This window comes from Ascaphus truei, chromosome 18, assembly GCF_040206685.1.
Source record: "Ascaphus truei isolate aAscTru1 chromosome 18, aAscTru1.hap1, whole genome shotgun sequence".
Classification (NCBI taxonomy): Eukaryota; Metazoa; Chordata; class Amphibia; order Anura; family Ascaphidae; genus Ascaphus; species Ascaphus truei.
The window spans coordinates 31,540,997-31,558,839 of record NC_134500.1 but is presented as its reverse complement, the minus strand read 5'-3'; the positions used below and the strand labels follow the sequence as shown (position 1 = coordinate 31,558,839).

General features: G+C 46.8%; 1 protein-coding gene across 1 annotated transcript in view; it reads left to right on the top strand.

The window, feature by feature from the left end:
• The first annotated feature begins 5,240 nt into the window (after positions 1-5,240).
• Positions 5,241-17,843, top strand: part of LOC142469117 (cathepsin S-like) — a 39,983-nt gene continuing 27,380 nt past the window's right edge. The window contains exons 1-4 of the mRNA XM_075576042.1: positions 5,241-5,340; positions 8,499-8,602; positions 15,195-15,337; positions 16,906-17,100. Coding sequence (XP_075432157.1) covers positions 8,500-8,602; positions 15,195-15,337; positions 16,906-17,100 — 441 coding nt within the window. The 5' untranslated portion in view covers positions 5,241-5,340; position 8,499. The remainder of the gene's footprint in view (positions 5,341-8,498; positions 8,603-15,194; positions 15,338-16,905; positions 17,101-17,843) is intronic.

Here is a 17,843-nt window from a genome sequence, read left to right as displayed (position 1 = left end):
ATTCTTTATTGGCTATATGCTAACGGTGGCGGTTATTTTTTCTGCTTTTTTTATACATGCATCTTGAGTCAAGTTTGCGCTTTCGATTTGTTGCTAAAATGCTGCAGAACATTAAATGCTAGAGTATCAAGAGGTAACAAAATCTTAATGTTACAAACTTTTTTAGCACCATCACTCAGAAGAATATAAGGGTCACTTTAGGTACTTTTTTTTCGTACGTTCAACGTAGCATAAAAGGTTCTGAAATTTCCCGATTTAACGATGCCAGTGTAGCTTCTTTGCATTTTATCAGCCTTCCTGTTCTGATTCACAGCAACCACTTGACATCTCAACGGCTCAATCCGTTATCTAACAGAACAAATGACGATAAGTTTCTTCCTTCAAACCATCCTCAGGAACAATGCATTGTTTGCCCTTTAGCTGCAGCTGATCCAGCAAAGCAACAATTGTGTAGCAAAGGAGTTAATCTCATGTGTTATAACAGGGTATTGTGATACATTTATACATACTTGAAAATGAGAGGTAACTCTCAATGTGCTATTTTCTGGTAAAACATTTAAAAAATCTATCTATCTATGGCCGCAGACAGATGTCCCAGGGCCCAGGACCAGAGTTACGATAGCCCCCGCTCCCTGATCTTGCAAGCCCCCCCCCCCATTTGATAATTCGCGAGCCCCCTCTATTTCCCTGCATCTTCTCTTACCCCCTCACCACCTCTCTTACATCCCCTCTCTACATCAATTACCCCACTGTCACTCAATCTTATCTCCTCACACTCATTCCCTCCCCACTCCCAGACACACAATCCCACGCCCACAAAAACATACAACCCCCCTACCCCTCAAATACACAAATCACCCCCCAAATACATACAACCCACCCACCCCCCAAATACATACCACTCCCCATTACATACAACCCCCCCAAATACATACAAATCCCCCCACCCCCCCAAATACACACAACCCCCCAAATATATACAAAAAAAACACTCAAAATACATACAAAATCCCCCCAAATACCTACAACCCCCACCCCCCAAATACATAAAAAGCCCCACAAATACCTACAAAAATACATACAACCCCCCCACCCTCCAAATACATACAACCCCCCACCCTCCAAATACATACAACCCCCCACCCTCCAAATACATAAACAAAATTCCCCCCAAATACATACAACCCCCACCCCCCAAATACATACAAGAAACCCTACCCCCCAAATACATATGATCCCCCACCCCAAAATACATAAAAATGCCCCCCAAAATATATACAACCCCCCCAAATACATTTTAACCCCCCCCCCCCCACTAAATACTAACTTACCTACCTTGGGTATGGTCTCGGGACTCTGGCCGGGCCCGGCTGCCTGTCCTCTCGTTGCCACTGGGCCCTGGCTCTCCTGAGCAGCGGGCCTCCCTCACTGATTGTCCCATGCTGAGCTTCTGGTGCCAGCACACCAGGCCTCCCTCTGATGCTGGTGCGCACCGGAAGCCGAGTCCAGCTTGCTCCCGGCGCGCGCCTACGTCAGAGGGGCCCGGCGCGTACCAGCATCAGCAGCCCAGCGTAAGGCAGTCAGTGAGGGAGGCCACTGCTCGGGAGAGTCTGGGCCCAGTGGCAACGAGAGGGCTGGCAGCCGGCAACCACCGGGCCCGGAACAGAAGGTTGTTTTAGAATTGTGTGTGTGTCCCTACATGTCTTTCTGGCTGAAGTGGTTTTTAGCATTAGTTGAAATGTAATCACGTGTTTTTAGTTAGCTAGAATATAGGTTATTTAATTCCTTATTCCACTGAGTCCAATCCATGTCCATTTTTTGTTTGGATTCTTCATGAGTGTCACAGAAATAAATAAAAGGGTGTGTTTGCCGAGCGTGCGCATTTTAAGTGAAACTTCTTTGTCTTTTGTCACACAAATTGTATTTGTGATGGCGACGGTTTTAATTAAAAAACAAAACACAATTTCAGTTCCAAAACAGAAAGAAGTTTGACCGCGTTTTAGGTATTTGCCTGTCTATAGTAACTGAATTCCTTGTGTCTGTGTGTGTCAGTCAGTGTATGTCTCTCTCTGTGTCCTGTGGTAGTGTAAAGATGGTCAGCGCAAACCTCATGGACCTCACGATATTGATGAAACCGGATGGAGTTGAATAAAAAGGGAATAAAAAGGGAATAAAAACACAGTATTAGTGCATAACATCCATATGTGTGGGGGATGAGGGGGGGGGGGGGGGGAAAGGTGTGAATGGAGGATACGCTGGAAGGGATGATGGTGAATTTCCACTATATAATCAAAGAAAACATAAATATATGGATTCAGTGACTCACACGGGCTTGTGTGGTATTTCTCCCTCAACGCAGACTGTAGTGGGTTAATGCAGACTCATATGCTGGAGTCTCAATAAACATAAAACTCACACGGCCTAATGTGAGTTCTTGCCCTCAGAGGGTGGTGTCCTGTATGGATGGTGTGTGGTCGTCTCAGCAAAATATCCCCCAATAGGTATGGTGTGTGAGTGTCTCCTCTCCCCGTTTCCCAGAAGACCAAAAAAATATGTGCAAACCAGGGTTAGCAATACTGTATAACAGGTCTTTATTTGGTTAAAAGTGAAGACATGAGCATAGACAAGCATACATGTTGTAAAAACATAAAGGTTATAAAACAATTTCTAACAAGGGGAAATAGACAAAACAAAAAGCACACTCACACTTAATTACAGCTTCTGCTGCCCAGCATCAGCCGCTTTGTTCAATCCTATACGATCTCCTCCTCCGTTGTTGCTCTCACTGGCGCGTCCGGCAGTGGAACCGGAAGAGGGGATCTGCACCGGATGTCCTGCGGTCGGCTGGGTCCCTCTCTCAATGAGCTCCGGCAGGGAACAACGCGTTTCGCAATAAGCTTCGTCAGGTTCCTGTTAGAAAGACCTGTAAAGACCTGTTATATTGTTAACCCTGGTTTGCACACATTCTTTTTGGTCTTCTGGGAAACGGGGAGAGGAGACACTCACACACCATACCTATTGGGGGATATTTTGCTGAGACGACCACACACCATCCACACAGGACACCACCCTCTGAGGGCAAGAACTCACATTAGGCCGTGTGAGTTTTATGTTTATTGAGACTCCAGCATATGAGTCTGCATTAACCCACTACAGTCTGCGTTGAGGGAGAAATACCACACAAGCCCGTGTGAGTCACTGAATCCATATATTTATGTTTTCTTTGATTATATAGTGGAAATTCACCATCATCCCTTCCAGCGTATCCTCCATTCACACCTTTCCCCCCCCCCTCATCGCCCACACATATGGATGTTATGCACTAATACTGTGTTTTTATTCCCTTTTTATTCCCTTTTTATTCAACTCCATCCGGTTTCATCAATATCGTGAGGTCCATGAGGTTTGCGCTGACCATCTTTACACTACCACTGCCACGTTAAGAAGGACATGGGGTTCCCTTCTTCAAGGTCAAGCAGCAACCACAAAATCATCAAAAGGGCCAGTATATATTTTATATACTCTTTTACACTACGAACACAACCTTTTATTCATATCTTTTATTATTCTTAATATAGTAAAGGCGTTGTAGCATTTTTTAGCCGCACAATTTAGGGAGCGCCCCAGTTCAAACATCCTCTCTCTGTGTCCTGCCACCCCTCCTCTCCTGACTCCCCCCATCCCGGCGGAGCTGCGGACACGGGGGCTCTGTCTGAGTCTCCCCCCCGGTGGAGCTGCGGGCTGTGTGTTCTGCTGCAGCCAGCCCCCCAGCGGAGATACGGGGACATGGGGGGGGGTACTCGGCAGCTCACTGGGAGGGGGGGGATAGGCACATCACACGGGGGCGGTGTTCAGTGCATCCCTGGGGGTGTGTGTGTCAGTCAGTGTATGTGTGTCAGTCAGTGTGTGTGTGTCAGTCAGTGTGTGTGTGTCAGTGTGTGTCAGTCAGAGTGTGTGTCAGTCAGAGTGTGTGTCAGTCAGAGTGTGTGTGTGTGTGTGTGTGTCAGTTAGTGTTTGTGTGTGTGTGTCAGTCAGTGTGTGTGTCAATCAATGTGTCAGTCAGTGTGTGTGTCAGACAGAGTGTGTGTGTGAGTCAGTGTGTGTATGTATGTCAGTCAGTGTGTGTATGTGTGTCAGTCAGTGTTTGTATGTGTGTCAGTCAGTGTATGTGTCTCTCTGTCCTCCCCCCACTCCCGGCAGAGCTTGGGACATGGGGGCCTCTGTCTGAGACTCCTGAGCAGCCCCCCTCCCCCCCACGGACATGACCGGAGCAGCCCCCACTCTCTCCCCCAGCAGAGCTGCGGACTCGGCTGTGTGTCCTGTTGCAGCAAGCCCCCCGGTGGAGGTATGGGCCACGGTAACGCATGTATGTGTGCACGCGCTCAGCGCTCTTCCTCCCCCTCTGGTGGTGCTGGGGGACACAACGCGCTCAAACCCCCCTGCTCCCGGACCGGAGCAGGAGGCGATGGCACGGTAACGTGCATGCACGCCTGGTAACGCGCATACTTAGTGCTCTTCCTTCCACCCCCCCCCCCAAATCCCCAAATGTGGGCATGAAGGTAATTAATTTGGCCTGATCTGCCCCTTGTGCCTTCCAATGGTGCCACGCGTGCTCGTGCACGCACCTCACATCCGTTTCACTTTTGCGTCTCCACGATGCAGGTTTGTCCCATCAAAATGTAGTAAATGCCACTAAAGAAGTTTCACTTCAAAAAATCACACATCTCAGGCAGGTCTGCAGCCCTCCCCCAATATTTCTTAGCATGCAGCGCTTCCACTGCAGCAAGGGACTCTGGGTAATGACATGCAAATGGACACTCACGGTGTGTCACTTTTTTGCTTCTTGTCCATTTCAACATGGATCCCTAGAAGCTTAGGCCTGCCGTATAACACCGCTCCTTTCAGAATGAATTCACTAAGGAGAGGTTTTAATATTTGGCAAATTCTACCAATCTGCCTCCAAGTTCATTCCTGTTGTAACTATATTTACCAAATAATGCTTCATCTCTCTGCTGGGCACCAAACTTGGCATTGAATTCTCCCATACGGAGGTTAAGGTGACACGCCGCGCACACGCGGCGCACACGCGGCACACACCAAATATTTATGCTCACACATTCACAGGCCTTACATTTTCTTTTGCAGTTAGACTGCTCAGTTGCTTAACTACATCTGTAATCTTATCAGCACTGTGACACGTTAAACAGCTCCCCCTAATCTGATCTGATCTCAGGGATGATATTGAGGTTGCATGGCAGTTGGTGATACGATGGGCTTTAAATAGGCTGACAGACCAACATTTATCACAAGTGAAAACAGAAGATTGAACTGAACATCCAGGTTAGTAACATTTGCTTTCAAAGTCCAGATACTGACCAGCATATTACTGTATACAGTATTAAATGCCTTGGGAATTAGGTATTTAAGCAGGAAGAGTATCTTAGAGCAGAGGTGCTCAACTCCAGTTCTCAAGACCACCCAACAGGTCAGGTTTGAAGGATATCCCTACTTCAGCACAGGTGGCTTAATTAGTGGCTCAGTTAAGACTGAGCATCTGATTGAGCTCCCCTGTGCTGAAGCAAGTACCAGTTGAGCCACCTGTGCTGAAGCAGGGACAAATTGAGCACTGATTGCACCACCTGTGCAGAAGCAGGGACTGATTGAGCCACCTGGGCTGAAGCAGGGACTGATTGAGCCACCTGTGCTGAAGCAGGGATATCCTTAAAACTTGTCCTGTATGGGGGGGTCTTTAGGACTGGAGTTGAGCACCCATGTCCTAGAGCTAAAACATTGCCTTCAAATCCCAGTGTGAGCTTCTTGTAACCTTGGGCACTTCACTGTATATCTCTGCACCTCACACATCTGCGTTAGATTGTTAGCTCTGCAGGGCAGGGAATCTCTCTCAGCATTGTATGAACAAGACATATGATCAGTTCCACAAAAACACTATTAAACCATCATTTAGAAAAGTAGGGTACCCACGAATCTATTAAATAACTTAATACATTCATTAAACCAATTAATATATAAATACTTATGATTTAAAAAAAAATGCTTTTTCAACTTAGCCTGGGTTTTGATAATGCAGAATTTAATATTTTTAAAAACAAGGAATAATGGAAGGTTTTTTTTACTTGCAAACCTACAGATTTGCTTTCTTTTTAAAGAAAGAAAAATGATTGCATTCACAACGACTCTCTTAGCTTTTTATTCTCAGAATATATGACATATCTTGGGTAAAAGAGGCAGTCCGCACGGCACAAAAAATAAAATATATATATTGTTTTTATATACGCAGCCTTTGATTACCTTGATTGAATACCAATTGACTAAGTTGCCAATCGATTCATTCTCCCGTGATCAATCAGCAAAGATCCAGCTTCCCAGGGTTCTAAATCTCTGCCTCTCATTTTCAATCAATCCTTCACTCAGTGTAACTCAGCAGCTACAATGTATCCTTATATTACTAAGGTAGCATTACTATTGTTACAGTTCACAGTTCAAACTGCTAAGAATATTGGCAACAAATCATTACAAACAGGAAAGTGTTGCAAAGATCTTGCTCTGCTGGGGAGGTGGGCTAAAGCCTGCTATAGAAATCAAAGGATGCCCACTATATTAAAACTCATTAAAATGGCATTAAGACTTGAATAATAATTGGAAAAAAAAACCAGTCACTATTAAACACCCTACGCGTTTCATCAGCATCAGCTGACTTCATCAGGGGAAAACTGACGGCTTCACTAGCGGGAGGCGATTTGGACTCTAACTCTCCACCAGGCATACCATGTGGAGGTTCCCCCAGCAAACGGTTGTTAACCACTGCGGCACCGGTATCAAAGAAACCTTTCAATGTTCTTTTATTTTATTCCTCTTGTAAGTGGGCATTGTCTTCCCTCTTCTTTTCAATAAACCTAACATTTGTGTTCATGTACTAGGGGCGTGCACTGTTTCTCTCCTTTTTTATACAGATTCTTCTTGGGAAGTGATTCTTCCCGGACACAGCAGCCCCCACTCCTGCGTTTTTGACTCATCAACACAAGAATTGTGTGATTGGACTGCAAATACGTTTTTCCGCTCAACTGGACCGCACTTGTGACTGTGTTGCTAATATGCTATATATTTACTGATATGTGAATATTGTATATACCCAATTTGCATATATTTTATTTTGAATTTGAGCACTGGTATATCTATAGGGATATAAATCCCTGCCCCGGAGAGCTTACAATCTAAGTGGTATGTTGGGAGAGATACAGAGACAGCAAGTGAAGGAATAAGTGCTGTAGATGGCAGTGCTTGGCCACAATGATTTGTGACTGTGGGTGTGGGACAGTAGCTATGAGTGCAGGGTGTTGGGATGCTTCCTTTGCGATGTGAGGTTTAAGGTTGGTCGGTATTACCTTAGATGGGTTAACACCATTAGCAGGGAAAGAGGTGGCAGGGAGGTGTGGGCGAGAGCAGGCGTGTATATGGCTGGGTCCAGGATTAGGAGAAATATTCCCAGCAGCAGGAAGGAGGAGTAGAGAGAGAGGAGGTGAATAGAGGATCTCTGGGGGTGCTTTTTATTGAGGGGTGTAGAAGTTGCTGGGTAATGTGTGTACACAGGGGTGTAGTGTATGGGCACATGCATAAGTGGAGGGGAGGAGAGATGAAGAGATGTGGATAGAAGGGGGGGAGTGGGGACGTTGGAGAGAACAGAAATGTTTACAAAAGGAGTGAGGAAACAGCAAACAGGAAAAGCAATAGGGATGGCTTAATGAGATGCAGGGAGAGAGGTAGGAGGGGAGAGGTCCCAGGTACTGGTTGATACAAATAGTAGGAGGTGAGAGCAATGTGTAAATCAGGCCTGGGAGGGTATAATGAGATGCAGGGTGAGAGGGGAGAGGTCCCAGGTATTGGAGGAAATGAGGAGTAGGAGGTGAGAGAGGTGTATAAATCAGGCCTGGGAGGGTATAATGAGATGCAGGGAGAGAGGGGAGAGGTCCCAGGTATTGGAGGAGATGAGGAGGAGTAGGAGGTGAGAGCAGGTGTATAAATCTGGCCTGGGAGGGTAGTGTTGCACTAAAGGTAAAGCAGCAGCTTAGAAAGTGATTCTGTAGATATGTAAAAATTGTCAGAGCATTTAGGAAATAAAAATCCCACATTGTGAGAACATTCACACGTCTCAGCCCGGTCTGTAAACCCGCCCGTCCCCGTTACCGCGTAGCACAAAGCGCTAGGAGATAATGATGAAACGCAGGGCTGCTGAGCGGTCAGAGCATTTAGAAAGCCAAGTTCTCACAGGTGCAGGGCTGCCGAGCGGTCAGAGCATTTAGAAAGCCAAGTTCTCACAGGTGCAGGGCTGCTGAGCGGTCAGAGCATTTAGAAAGCCAAGTTCTCACAGGTGCAGGGCTGATGATGAAAAGCAGAGTCCAGTTCTTGTATTCTTCAAATCCAATTTGAACTCCACAGACGCTTCGTACTATGTGAGCCTCACGATGACAATTTGTTTTTAGGATGAATTTGGAGAAGACCTTGGTTGTTCTCTCAGCAAGTCTCTTATTTGCTTCAGCTGCACATTTTCTTGACCAAGAGTGGAATACCTGGAAATCTAAATATGGTAAGTGTATATTGTGTGTACTGTATGTTTGGTAACAGACCAATTAGCCTTAATGCCTGACACCAGGGGTGCGCAAACTTATCTTCATGCGCCCCCCGTTCTCCTCTTCCCTCCGGCTCGCACCCCCCCTAACGGCCCCAGCGTCAAAGAATGTCGCGGAGTCGTGTGAAACAAGATAAGTAAACCAGTTACAGAGACCTCACGCGATCCCTGGCATTTATTTTAAATGCCTTTGGGGAAGCATGGGGCCTTTGTAAATCCCACCCCCCCCACCAGACAATCTAGCCCCCCACTGGGGGCGCACCCCCCACTTGGCGCACCGCTGCTTACGCAACTCCACTTCCGTGCCTTCTTCTCTATCGCCACAAGATGGCACATGGAAACCACCACTGTATAGCATCTTTCCTACATTTGCACGGTTTATTATCTGTATCGCCCTCTACCTTTCACACAGCAATTTCCATAGATGGGGGTATAGTGCCCATATAATCAGAAAGCACAGGCCTCCAATGTCAGCAGTATACTCTGCATGTACACGTGTCAGTATGCGTGTGTAGGGCATTGCTTCCAGATCTGATGCTAACTGCCATTGATGAGTGGATTGGGTGTGATACACTGTATCAGAATTTTGTAGATCTATATAATTGTATATATCTGTGTGCCTGTGTTTTGAATTTGTATATCACAGTATATGTGCGTGTATCAGAATATATACGTGTGTGTGAATGGTGTGTATCAGAGTATATATGTGTGTATCGGAGTATGTGTGTGTGTACGGTGTGTATCAGAGTATATATGTAGGCACAGTGTGTATCAGAGTATATATATGTACAGTGTCTGAGTATATAGGTGTGTTATTATATATCTCAGCATTGTATTATATCTCTCTGGATGTTATTATATTGCTCTGTCTGTTATTATATCGCTGTGTGCGCTATTATATCGCTCTGCGTGTTATTATATCACTGTGTGAGCTATTACAGAGGCGGCACACTTTATCCTCACTCGGCTAGTGCCGCAAGCCGGGAGGTTTCCCGGCTTGCTCGTTTTTTTCCCCGGGAGCCCTGGGTTCCTCTAATATGGGGGATGGCGGTGGGGGGCTCCGGGGGACCCGGTGGACCCGGAGAGGGGAGGGGGGTGCCTCGATCGGAGGACCGATCCTCCGAGGCTCTGGCACGCGCACGGGACACCTCGGCGCGCGCCCGGTATCTTTCGCGGCCGAGACCGGGTAAATGTTAGAATAAACTCGGCCGTGACAGTATATCGCTCTGCGTGTTATTATATCGCTCTGCATGTTATTATATCGCTGTGCATGCTATTATATCGCTCTGCATGTTATTATATCGCTCTGCGTGTTATTATATCGCTCTGTGTGTTATTATATCGCTGTGCATGCTATTATATCGCTGTGTGTGTTATTATAAAATGGTCGGATCTAGGGCCCAAAAGCCAAGGCAGAAACAAAGCAAAATACATTTTTGACTCATATTTGGGTCCCTCTTCCAACACCTGACCATCCGATGCTTCCCCTCTATGGCTTGGGGGCTGGGGGGGGGGGGATAGAGCTCAGGTGTGGTTGGGGGCGAGGTGGGTCCATCCCCTGCAAATACTGCCCCCAAAACATTCCACCTAGTGGGTTCCTACCTCCTCCAGTGCAGCTGTAGGAACTGCCTGTGTTAACTGTATGGAGGAGGAGGTCTATTTTGATCTGGTTTTGCCGGTTGGCTGGCAACGCCGGCCAACCAGTTAAACAGCAATTCTACTTGGTTAGGACCAAGTAGAACAAAGTAAAACCAGCCAAACAAATATAAAATTAAACCAACAACAATTGCACTGTAAATAAAATAAAGTGCACTAAAATTGAAGGGTTAGTACAAAATAATCCAAAGTGTTTGATACCGAGCAGAGCACCCCGCCTGACGCCCACTGAGAGGCAAACTTTGAAACCGTCCGAGTGGACTCGGCCTACGTTTACTCTGCCCGGATACGGAAGTGCAACAGTGCCTTGAACATGGCCATGATGTTTGTTGGGGCCCCCCTCTCCAGTCACTGCTTCCTGGTCTTATAAATGGCTAGCTTAGCCAATACCAGGAGCAGGCTCATGAGGAGATACCTAGGCTTATTGTCCCGAGACACTGGGCACCCAAAGATAAAAAGGTGAGGGGAAAAATGAAGCCAGAACTGCAGGAGAAGGCCCCACAAGGTGGGTAAGAGGGGCTGCATTCTGGCGCAGCTAAAATAAATATGGTATACGGACTCCCGCTCAGCACAGAAGGGGCAGGTGATGGGGGAGCCCGTAAAGTGGGGCAAGTACTCTCCTGTGCTCAGTGCACCATGGAGCACTCTCCAACTCAAATCCCCGGTGGGGCGGAAACCAACTCTCAATAGAGTTCCCTCCATTGGGGCCTCTCGTCCTCGTTTGTAGGCAATACCTGCCTCCAGATGGTATCGGGGCGGGCGACAAGGGTGAGGTAGTGCACTGTATGGAGCATGAGAGAGTACAGGCCTTTCCTCGGCATGCTGCGGAATCATGCTGGGGACATGCTGAGGTTGGGGACGAGAGGAGCCTTTTGGGGTTGCCGTGGCTTTGGTCCCACGCAAAGAGCCTGAGAGCTGGGGGTGATGGGTGGGTAGGGCTCTCCGGTCTGCAATATCCCCTCGATGAAGGTGCATGATTCGGGGGAGATGGCATCTTTAATCTCCTGGATCAGACGATGAAGGATGCGGGCAGTAGGCAGACCCATACGGTGCACGAGAACCTCTGCCCCTACCCAGTCCTGTCGCACATAGTCCAGGAGATCTGACTCTGGTCACCCGCACCAGGATTCTTTGGTGGCAGATATAGGCTGAATCCAACATCCGAGCCCTCACTGCTGGATTAAACAGCAGGGGCTCGGCGAGGAAACCAACCCCCACCGCCACCTGTCTTTTCCTGGTCACAGAGACCTGTCTCCAGGCCCTTCGTAAGTCCCGGTAGTATGCTGGTAGCACCAAGAGGACTCTATCTAACCCCTTGGGCTTGATGATAAACAGTTGCCTCTGAGCCCTATCTCGGGTTTTAGAGTGTCAGCTCTTCAACCTGTGTATGGTACCTGCAATGAATGTAATTGTATGTCAATACAATTACAAGGGGGATAGAATATATAGGGGCGCTAAATATTAATCTATAATGGTATAGGTGGGACCTAATTACACGGATTAACAACACATTTCTGCATTTTAGGTAGATGGTGGGGGATTCTCAGTTCCCCAAAAACAAAGTATTGGAAAGGAAATAGCATGAACCTTAGTGCATCAAATGGGTGTATTAATTTAGAAGAGGCAAATAGTGCCAAAGATCCCTAGGACTCAACAATTAAATGTATAAAAACACAAATGTTATTCAAATGTACTAAAAATAAATAAATAGACACAACATTTAGAGTAACACCAAAGTGAATAACTTGGTGTAAGTAGACTGTGTTCCAGCTTAAACTCAAAACTAAACAACAATAAAGGAAAACCCTCAAAACTATATCTCAATTCTCAGACCATACTAGATTTAACCTAAGACTGCAACTAAAGGGTAAGACTGTTGTCAAACACTCTGCTGATATACATCACATACTTGCAAAGAGACAATTGAAGGAACTTTCAACTAACAACATACAAATTAACATACTACCAGAAAACCCTACATATGATTTATCAGCTCACCACCAATGTTGGAACAATGCATCTCCTCTATAAAGGGGTAATCCACTCCTGGGAAGTGGTAGAGAATATATAATGTTTCCTTAGGAATAGGTTAATATGTGTAACACTTATCTTTGGGGGGTTAGAATGTAATTGTAGCACAGCAACTTGTTTGCAATGCATTTTATTGTTTCATTATAACTACTAAATCGCTTCTCAGGCACTTAAGTATTTGCTGGAAATTATATTCCTTTTTTTTCCTTTCCATATTCTGCAATTCCAGCAATACCAGTATGGTCTGAGAAGTGAGACATATTGTAGTTTTGAGGTTTTTCCTTTACAGTATTGTTGTTTAGTTTTGAGTTCAAGCTGGAACACAGTCTAGGTACTGTACACCAAGTTATTCACTTTGGTGTTACTTTAAATTTTGTATCTATTTTTGATTTTTTAGTACATTTTAATACAATTTGTGTTTTATACATTTAATTGTTGTGTCCTTGGGAACCTTGGCACTATTTGCCTCTTCTACACCAATTTCATGCGCTAAGGTTCATGCTATTTCCTTTCCACAATTACAAGGGGGTCTTGCGGTAAAAGTGTTGTCAGATTGTCTAGGTACAGTAGCAGGGGTCCAGAGTTGCTGGATACCTCAAAAATGTATCCGGGAATCAGGTCATATTCCTGTGGATTTAGACACCTCACTCCGGTCAAAATCTTCCTTGAAAACAGTTATGCGGCTCACCGTCAGGTTTCCCTGCTTCAGCACAGACCAGAGAGGTTGGGGCATAGGGATTTGTATATCCCGGGTACCGTCATGGTTCCCTAAATTAGTGAGGGTCCCCCAGTATATGCCCAGGCACCCCAGAATCAGTATAGAGTTTCAGGGGGGTTTCTCCAACTGTGTACTAAGTTGCGAGAGGTTTTATGAAACTTAAGTCCTAGTTTCAGTAAAGAAAGGAGATACAGCCCTGGGAGTGTGCCTAAGCGTTTTTGGTTCTAAAGAAAATTAGGTTTCTTTAAGGGAAGGAGCTACAGCTCTGAGATTGAAGCTAAGCATCTTTCATTTCACTGTGTGACTTAGAAGAAAAATGGGAAATATTATTTTTTGTTTCATAAAATGTTTAATTGCCAATGTGGCTATACGGTTTACAGCCTAACTCAGGTTTACAGTGTATGATGGATATGGCTAGTGGGAATAAAAGTAAATAGTCCCATTCTACCCCTCATAGCCCAAAAGACTTAGACAAAGTAAAAATGTAAAAGTATATTTTTATTAAACTGAGATGTTTGTAATGCATTATACTTATAAGCTGGGACTTTCAAAGATGGTTATCTGAGGGGGGCTAGTGGGCTACCAATTTGTGGTTACTCCGCTCCTTCTCCTGCTTCACACTCAGTGCCAGTCAGCCAGTGTCTTCACTCACTGAGCTGCTCCCTCTCCTGCTTCACACTCAGTGCCAGTCAGTGTCTTCACTCACTGAGCCGCTCCCTCTCCTGCTTCACACTCAGTGCCAGTCAGTCAGTGTCTTCACTCACTGAGCCGCTCCCTCTCCTGCTTCACACTCAGTGCCAGTCAGTGTCTTCACTCACTGAGCCACTCCCTCTCCTGCTTCACACTCAGTGCCAGTCAGTCAGTGTCTTCACTCACTGAGCCGCTCCCTCTCCTGCTTCACACTCAGTGACAGTCAGTGTCTTCACTCACTGAGCTGCTCCCTCTCCTGCTTCACACTCAGTGCCAGTCAGTCAGTGTCTTTACTCACTGAGCCGCTCCCTCTCCTGCTTCACACTCAGTGCCAGTCAGTGTCTTCACTCACTGAGCCGCTCCCTCTCCTGCTTCACACTCAGTGCCAGTCAGTGTCTTCACTCACTGAGCCGTTCCCTCGCCTGCTTCACACTCAGTGCCAGTCAGTCAGTGTCTTCACTCACTGAGCCGCTCCTTCTCCTGCTTCACACTTAGTGCCAGTCAGTCAGTGTCTTCACTCACTGAGCCGCTCCCTCTCCTGCTTCACACTCAGTGCCAGTCAGTGTCTTCACTCACTGAGCCACTCCCTCTCCTGCTTCACACTCAGTGCCAGTCAGTCAGTGTCTTCACTCACTGAGCCGCTCCCTCTCCTGCTTCACACTCAGTGCCAGTCAGTGTCTTCACTCACTGAGCCGCTCCCTCTCCTGCTTCACACTCAGTGCCAGTCAGTCAGTGTCTTTACTCACTGAGCCGCTCCCTCTCCTGCTTCACATTCAGTGCCAGTCAGTGTCTTCACTAACTGAGCCGCTCCCTCTCTTGCTTCACACTCAGTGTCAGTCAGTGTCTTCACTCACTGAGCCGCTCCCTCTCCTGCTTCACACTCAGTGCCAGTCAGTGTCTTCACTCACTAAGCCGCTCCCTCTCTTGCTTCACACTCAGTGTCAGCCAGTGTCTTCTCTCACTGAGCCGCTCCCTCTCTTGCTTCACACTCAGTGCCAGTCAGTGTCTTCACTCACTGAGCTGCTCCCTCTCTTGCTTCACACTCAGTGTCAGTCAGTGTCTTCACTCACTGAGCCGCTCCCTCTCCCACTTCTTGGTTTTGCTCAGTGATGATCCTGGTATAAAGGTGTAAATTCCTGTTCGACAAGAAGAGGGCTTTCATTTGTGTGTGTGTGTAGTCCAGCGGTGGCCAACTTCAGTCCTCAAGGACCACCATTGAGTCAGGTTTTCAGGATATCCCTGCTTCAGCACAAGTAGCTCAGTCATAATGACTGCATCACCTGTGCTGAAGCAGGGATACCCTGCAAACCTGACCTGTGGGTGGCCCTTGAGGACTGGAGTTGGCCACCCCTGCTGTAGCCGGGCTTTAACATGCCACTGATATTACTACAGTCTGGTGTGAGGTGGGACTGCACCTTCAATTATGTTCCAATCTTTCATTATATTCTATGGCAGAAAAGAAATATATCACTCGGGGAGAGGAGGACTTGCGCAGACAAACCTGGGAGGAGACGTGGGAGAAAGTGCAGAAACATAACGTTTTGGCTGACCAGGGCGTGAAAAGTTACAGGCTGGGGATGAATCACTTTGCGGACATGGTACGTTTACAGTTCTATGCGCCTGACGAAAGAACATGGGCGTGGCTAGGTGTGAGGGTGGGTGGCTAGGTGTGAGGGTGGGTGTCTGTGTGTGAGGGGGTGTCGGTAGGTGTGAGGGTGGGTGTCTGTGTGTGAGGGGGTGTGTCTAGGTGTGAGGGTGTGTGTCTAGGTGTGAAGGGGTGTGTCTAGGTGTGAAGGGGCGTGTCTAGGTGTGAGTGTGGATGTGTGCGTGTGAGGGGCATGGCTAGGTGTGAGAGTGGGTGTCTGTGTGAAGGGGCGTGACTAGGTGTGAAGGGGTGTGGCTAGGTGTGAAGGGTGGGTTTCTGTGTGAGGGGGTGTGTGGCTAGGTGTGAAGGGGTGTGTCTAGGTGTGAGGGTGGGTGTCTGTGTGAGGGGGTGTGGCTAGGTGTGAGGGTGTGTGTCTGTGTGTGAGGGGGTGTGGCTAGGTGTGAGGAAGCGTGTCTGTGTGATGGTTGGTGTTTGTGTGTGGCTAGGTGTGAGGGAGCACAGCTAGGTGTGAGGGCGCATAGCTAGGTGTGAGGAAGCGTGTCTATGTGAGGGTTGGTGTCTGTGTGTGAGGGGGCGCGGCTAGGTGTGAGGGCGCATAGCTTGGTGTGAGGAAGCGTGTCTGTGTGAGGGTGTGTGGCTAGGAGTGTAGGGGCATGTCTAGGTGTGAGGGGGCACAGCTAGGTGTGAGGAAGCGTGTCTGTGTGGGGGTTGGTTTCTGTGTGTGTGAGGGGGTGTGGCTAGGTGTGAGGGGGCACAGCTAAGTGTGAGGGGGCATGTCTAGGTGTGTCGGGGCGTGTCTAGGTGTGTGGGGGCATGTCTAGGTGTGAGGGGGAGTGGCTGAGGGTGAGGGGTGTGGCTAGGTGTGATGGGGATATGGCTAGGTGTGAAGGGACACGGTTTTAGTGGGATAGAGTATCACTGCTTTTATATTTGCACACGCAGAGTACCACCACTGGTACTTTTTATTTACACACCCAGAGTACCACTACGTTTCTATAGAAATAAAGACAAACACATTTTCATTATTTGCAAACCATGAAGAGCACTAATCAGTGAACAAGAGTTTGCGCAGACAAACTGACCATTAGAATATGTCCCCCCCCCCCCCCCCTCATTGCAAGGCTTAGAAGAAAAATCTTCCTGATGTCTAAAGCAACCAAAACCTACCACATATTTGCATCTAAAGCAGCTGCAGCCCAACTAGGAATCAAGGAAACAAAATCCTCCCAGCGACGTGTTCCCAGTGTTAGACGTATCTCTGCTGCTGGGTCAGTGACATCGTCTCTTCCTGTCACAAGGGGAGAGCTGGCCGTTCTGTGACATCACACCAATGTCTGTCACACCTGGAACTTCCTGCTCATTAATGACATCACGGTGACAACACGGGAACTTCCTATTCTACTTTAAAATATTTATACCTGCAAAACATTGAGAAAGAGAGTAGATTTTTTGTTTGTTTAAAGAGAAGATTATTAGTCAGATTGTTCTCTTAACTAGAAAGGGGTTTTTATAGTCAGATATAAAGGGTATTTAATATTTGATACGACCATTTTGTTTCAGACCGCTCAAGAACGGAGTTCAAAAAACTGCCTGTCTTGTACAGAACAAGAGAGACCAAAAGCAGCAGACGCCCCCACATACTCTTATGGAAGAGACCATACAATTCCAGAAGAGGTTGACTGGAGAGAGTCAAAGTGTGTTACTCCCGTGAGAAACCAGGGAGAGTTCTGTGGTTCCTGTTGGGCTTTTTGTACGGTAAGAGCTATGTTCCGTCCTTCCGTTGGGAGATAGTGTACAAGGTCATAGCCGGACAGCTCTCCCGTAGAAACAGGTTTCACACTTGTTGGGCGAGTGTGCCAAACTGGATTTTTAAATAGCTCATGTTTAGCAGTCTCACAGACTTCAATAGAGTCTCACTGATATAACTCAGGAATTTTCATTAGCGACAATCCAAGCGGCACTTTAAAAAGAAAAAATTATCTCGTTTTAGTTTTAATATATGCAGCCTTTGATTACGTTTTTTGACAACAAATTACCTAAACTGCCAATGGATTTTTTTCTCCATTGGTCAATCAGCAAAGATCCTGCTTTCCAGGGTTCACTAAAGTACTACCTTTCAGTTCCGATCAATCATTCAGTCAGTGTAACTCAGCAGCTACAATGTAGTCTAAGGTAACATTATCTACTGTTACATTGGCTTGGAACATTGGCAACAAAAGATCCCAAACAGGAAAGTGTTGCAAAGATCTTGCACTGTTGGGGAGGTGAGAAAAAACCTGCTATAGAAATCAAAGGATGCTCAGTGTATTAAACTCATGAAAAATTGCATTAAAGCAGCATTCCAAGCTGCTGTTTAAAAAAAGTTACAGATCAATCCGTTCTCCTGTTATTGATTGGCGAACATTCGGCTCAGGGGTTCACTAAATGGCTGTCAGTGCAGCAGAAAAGGACCCAATATGCAAAGTTCTGTGGGGAAGACCATGTGATCAGGCAGTCAC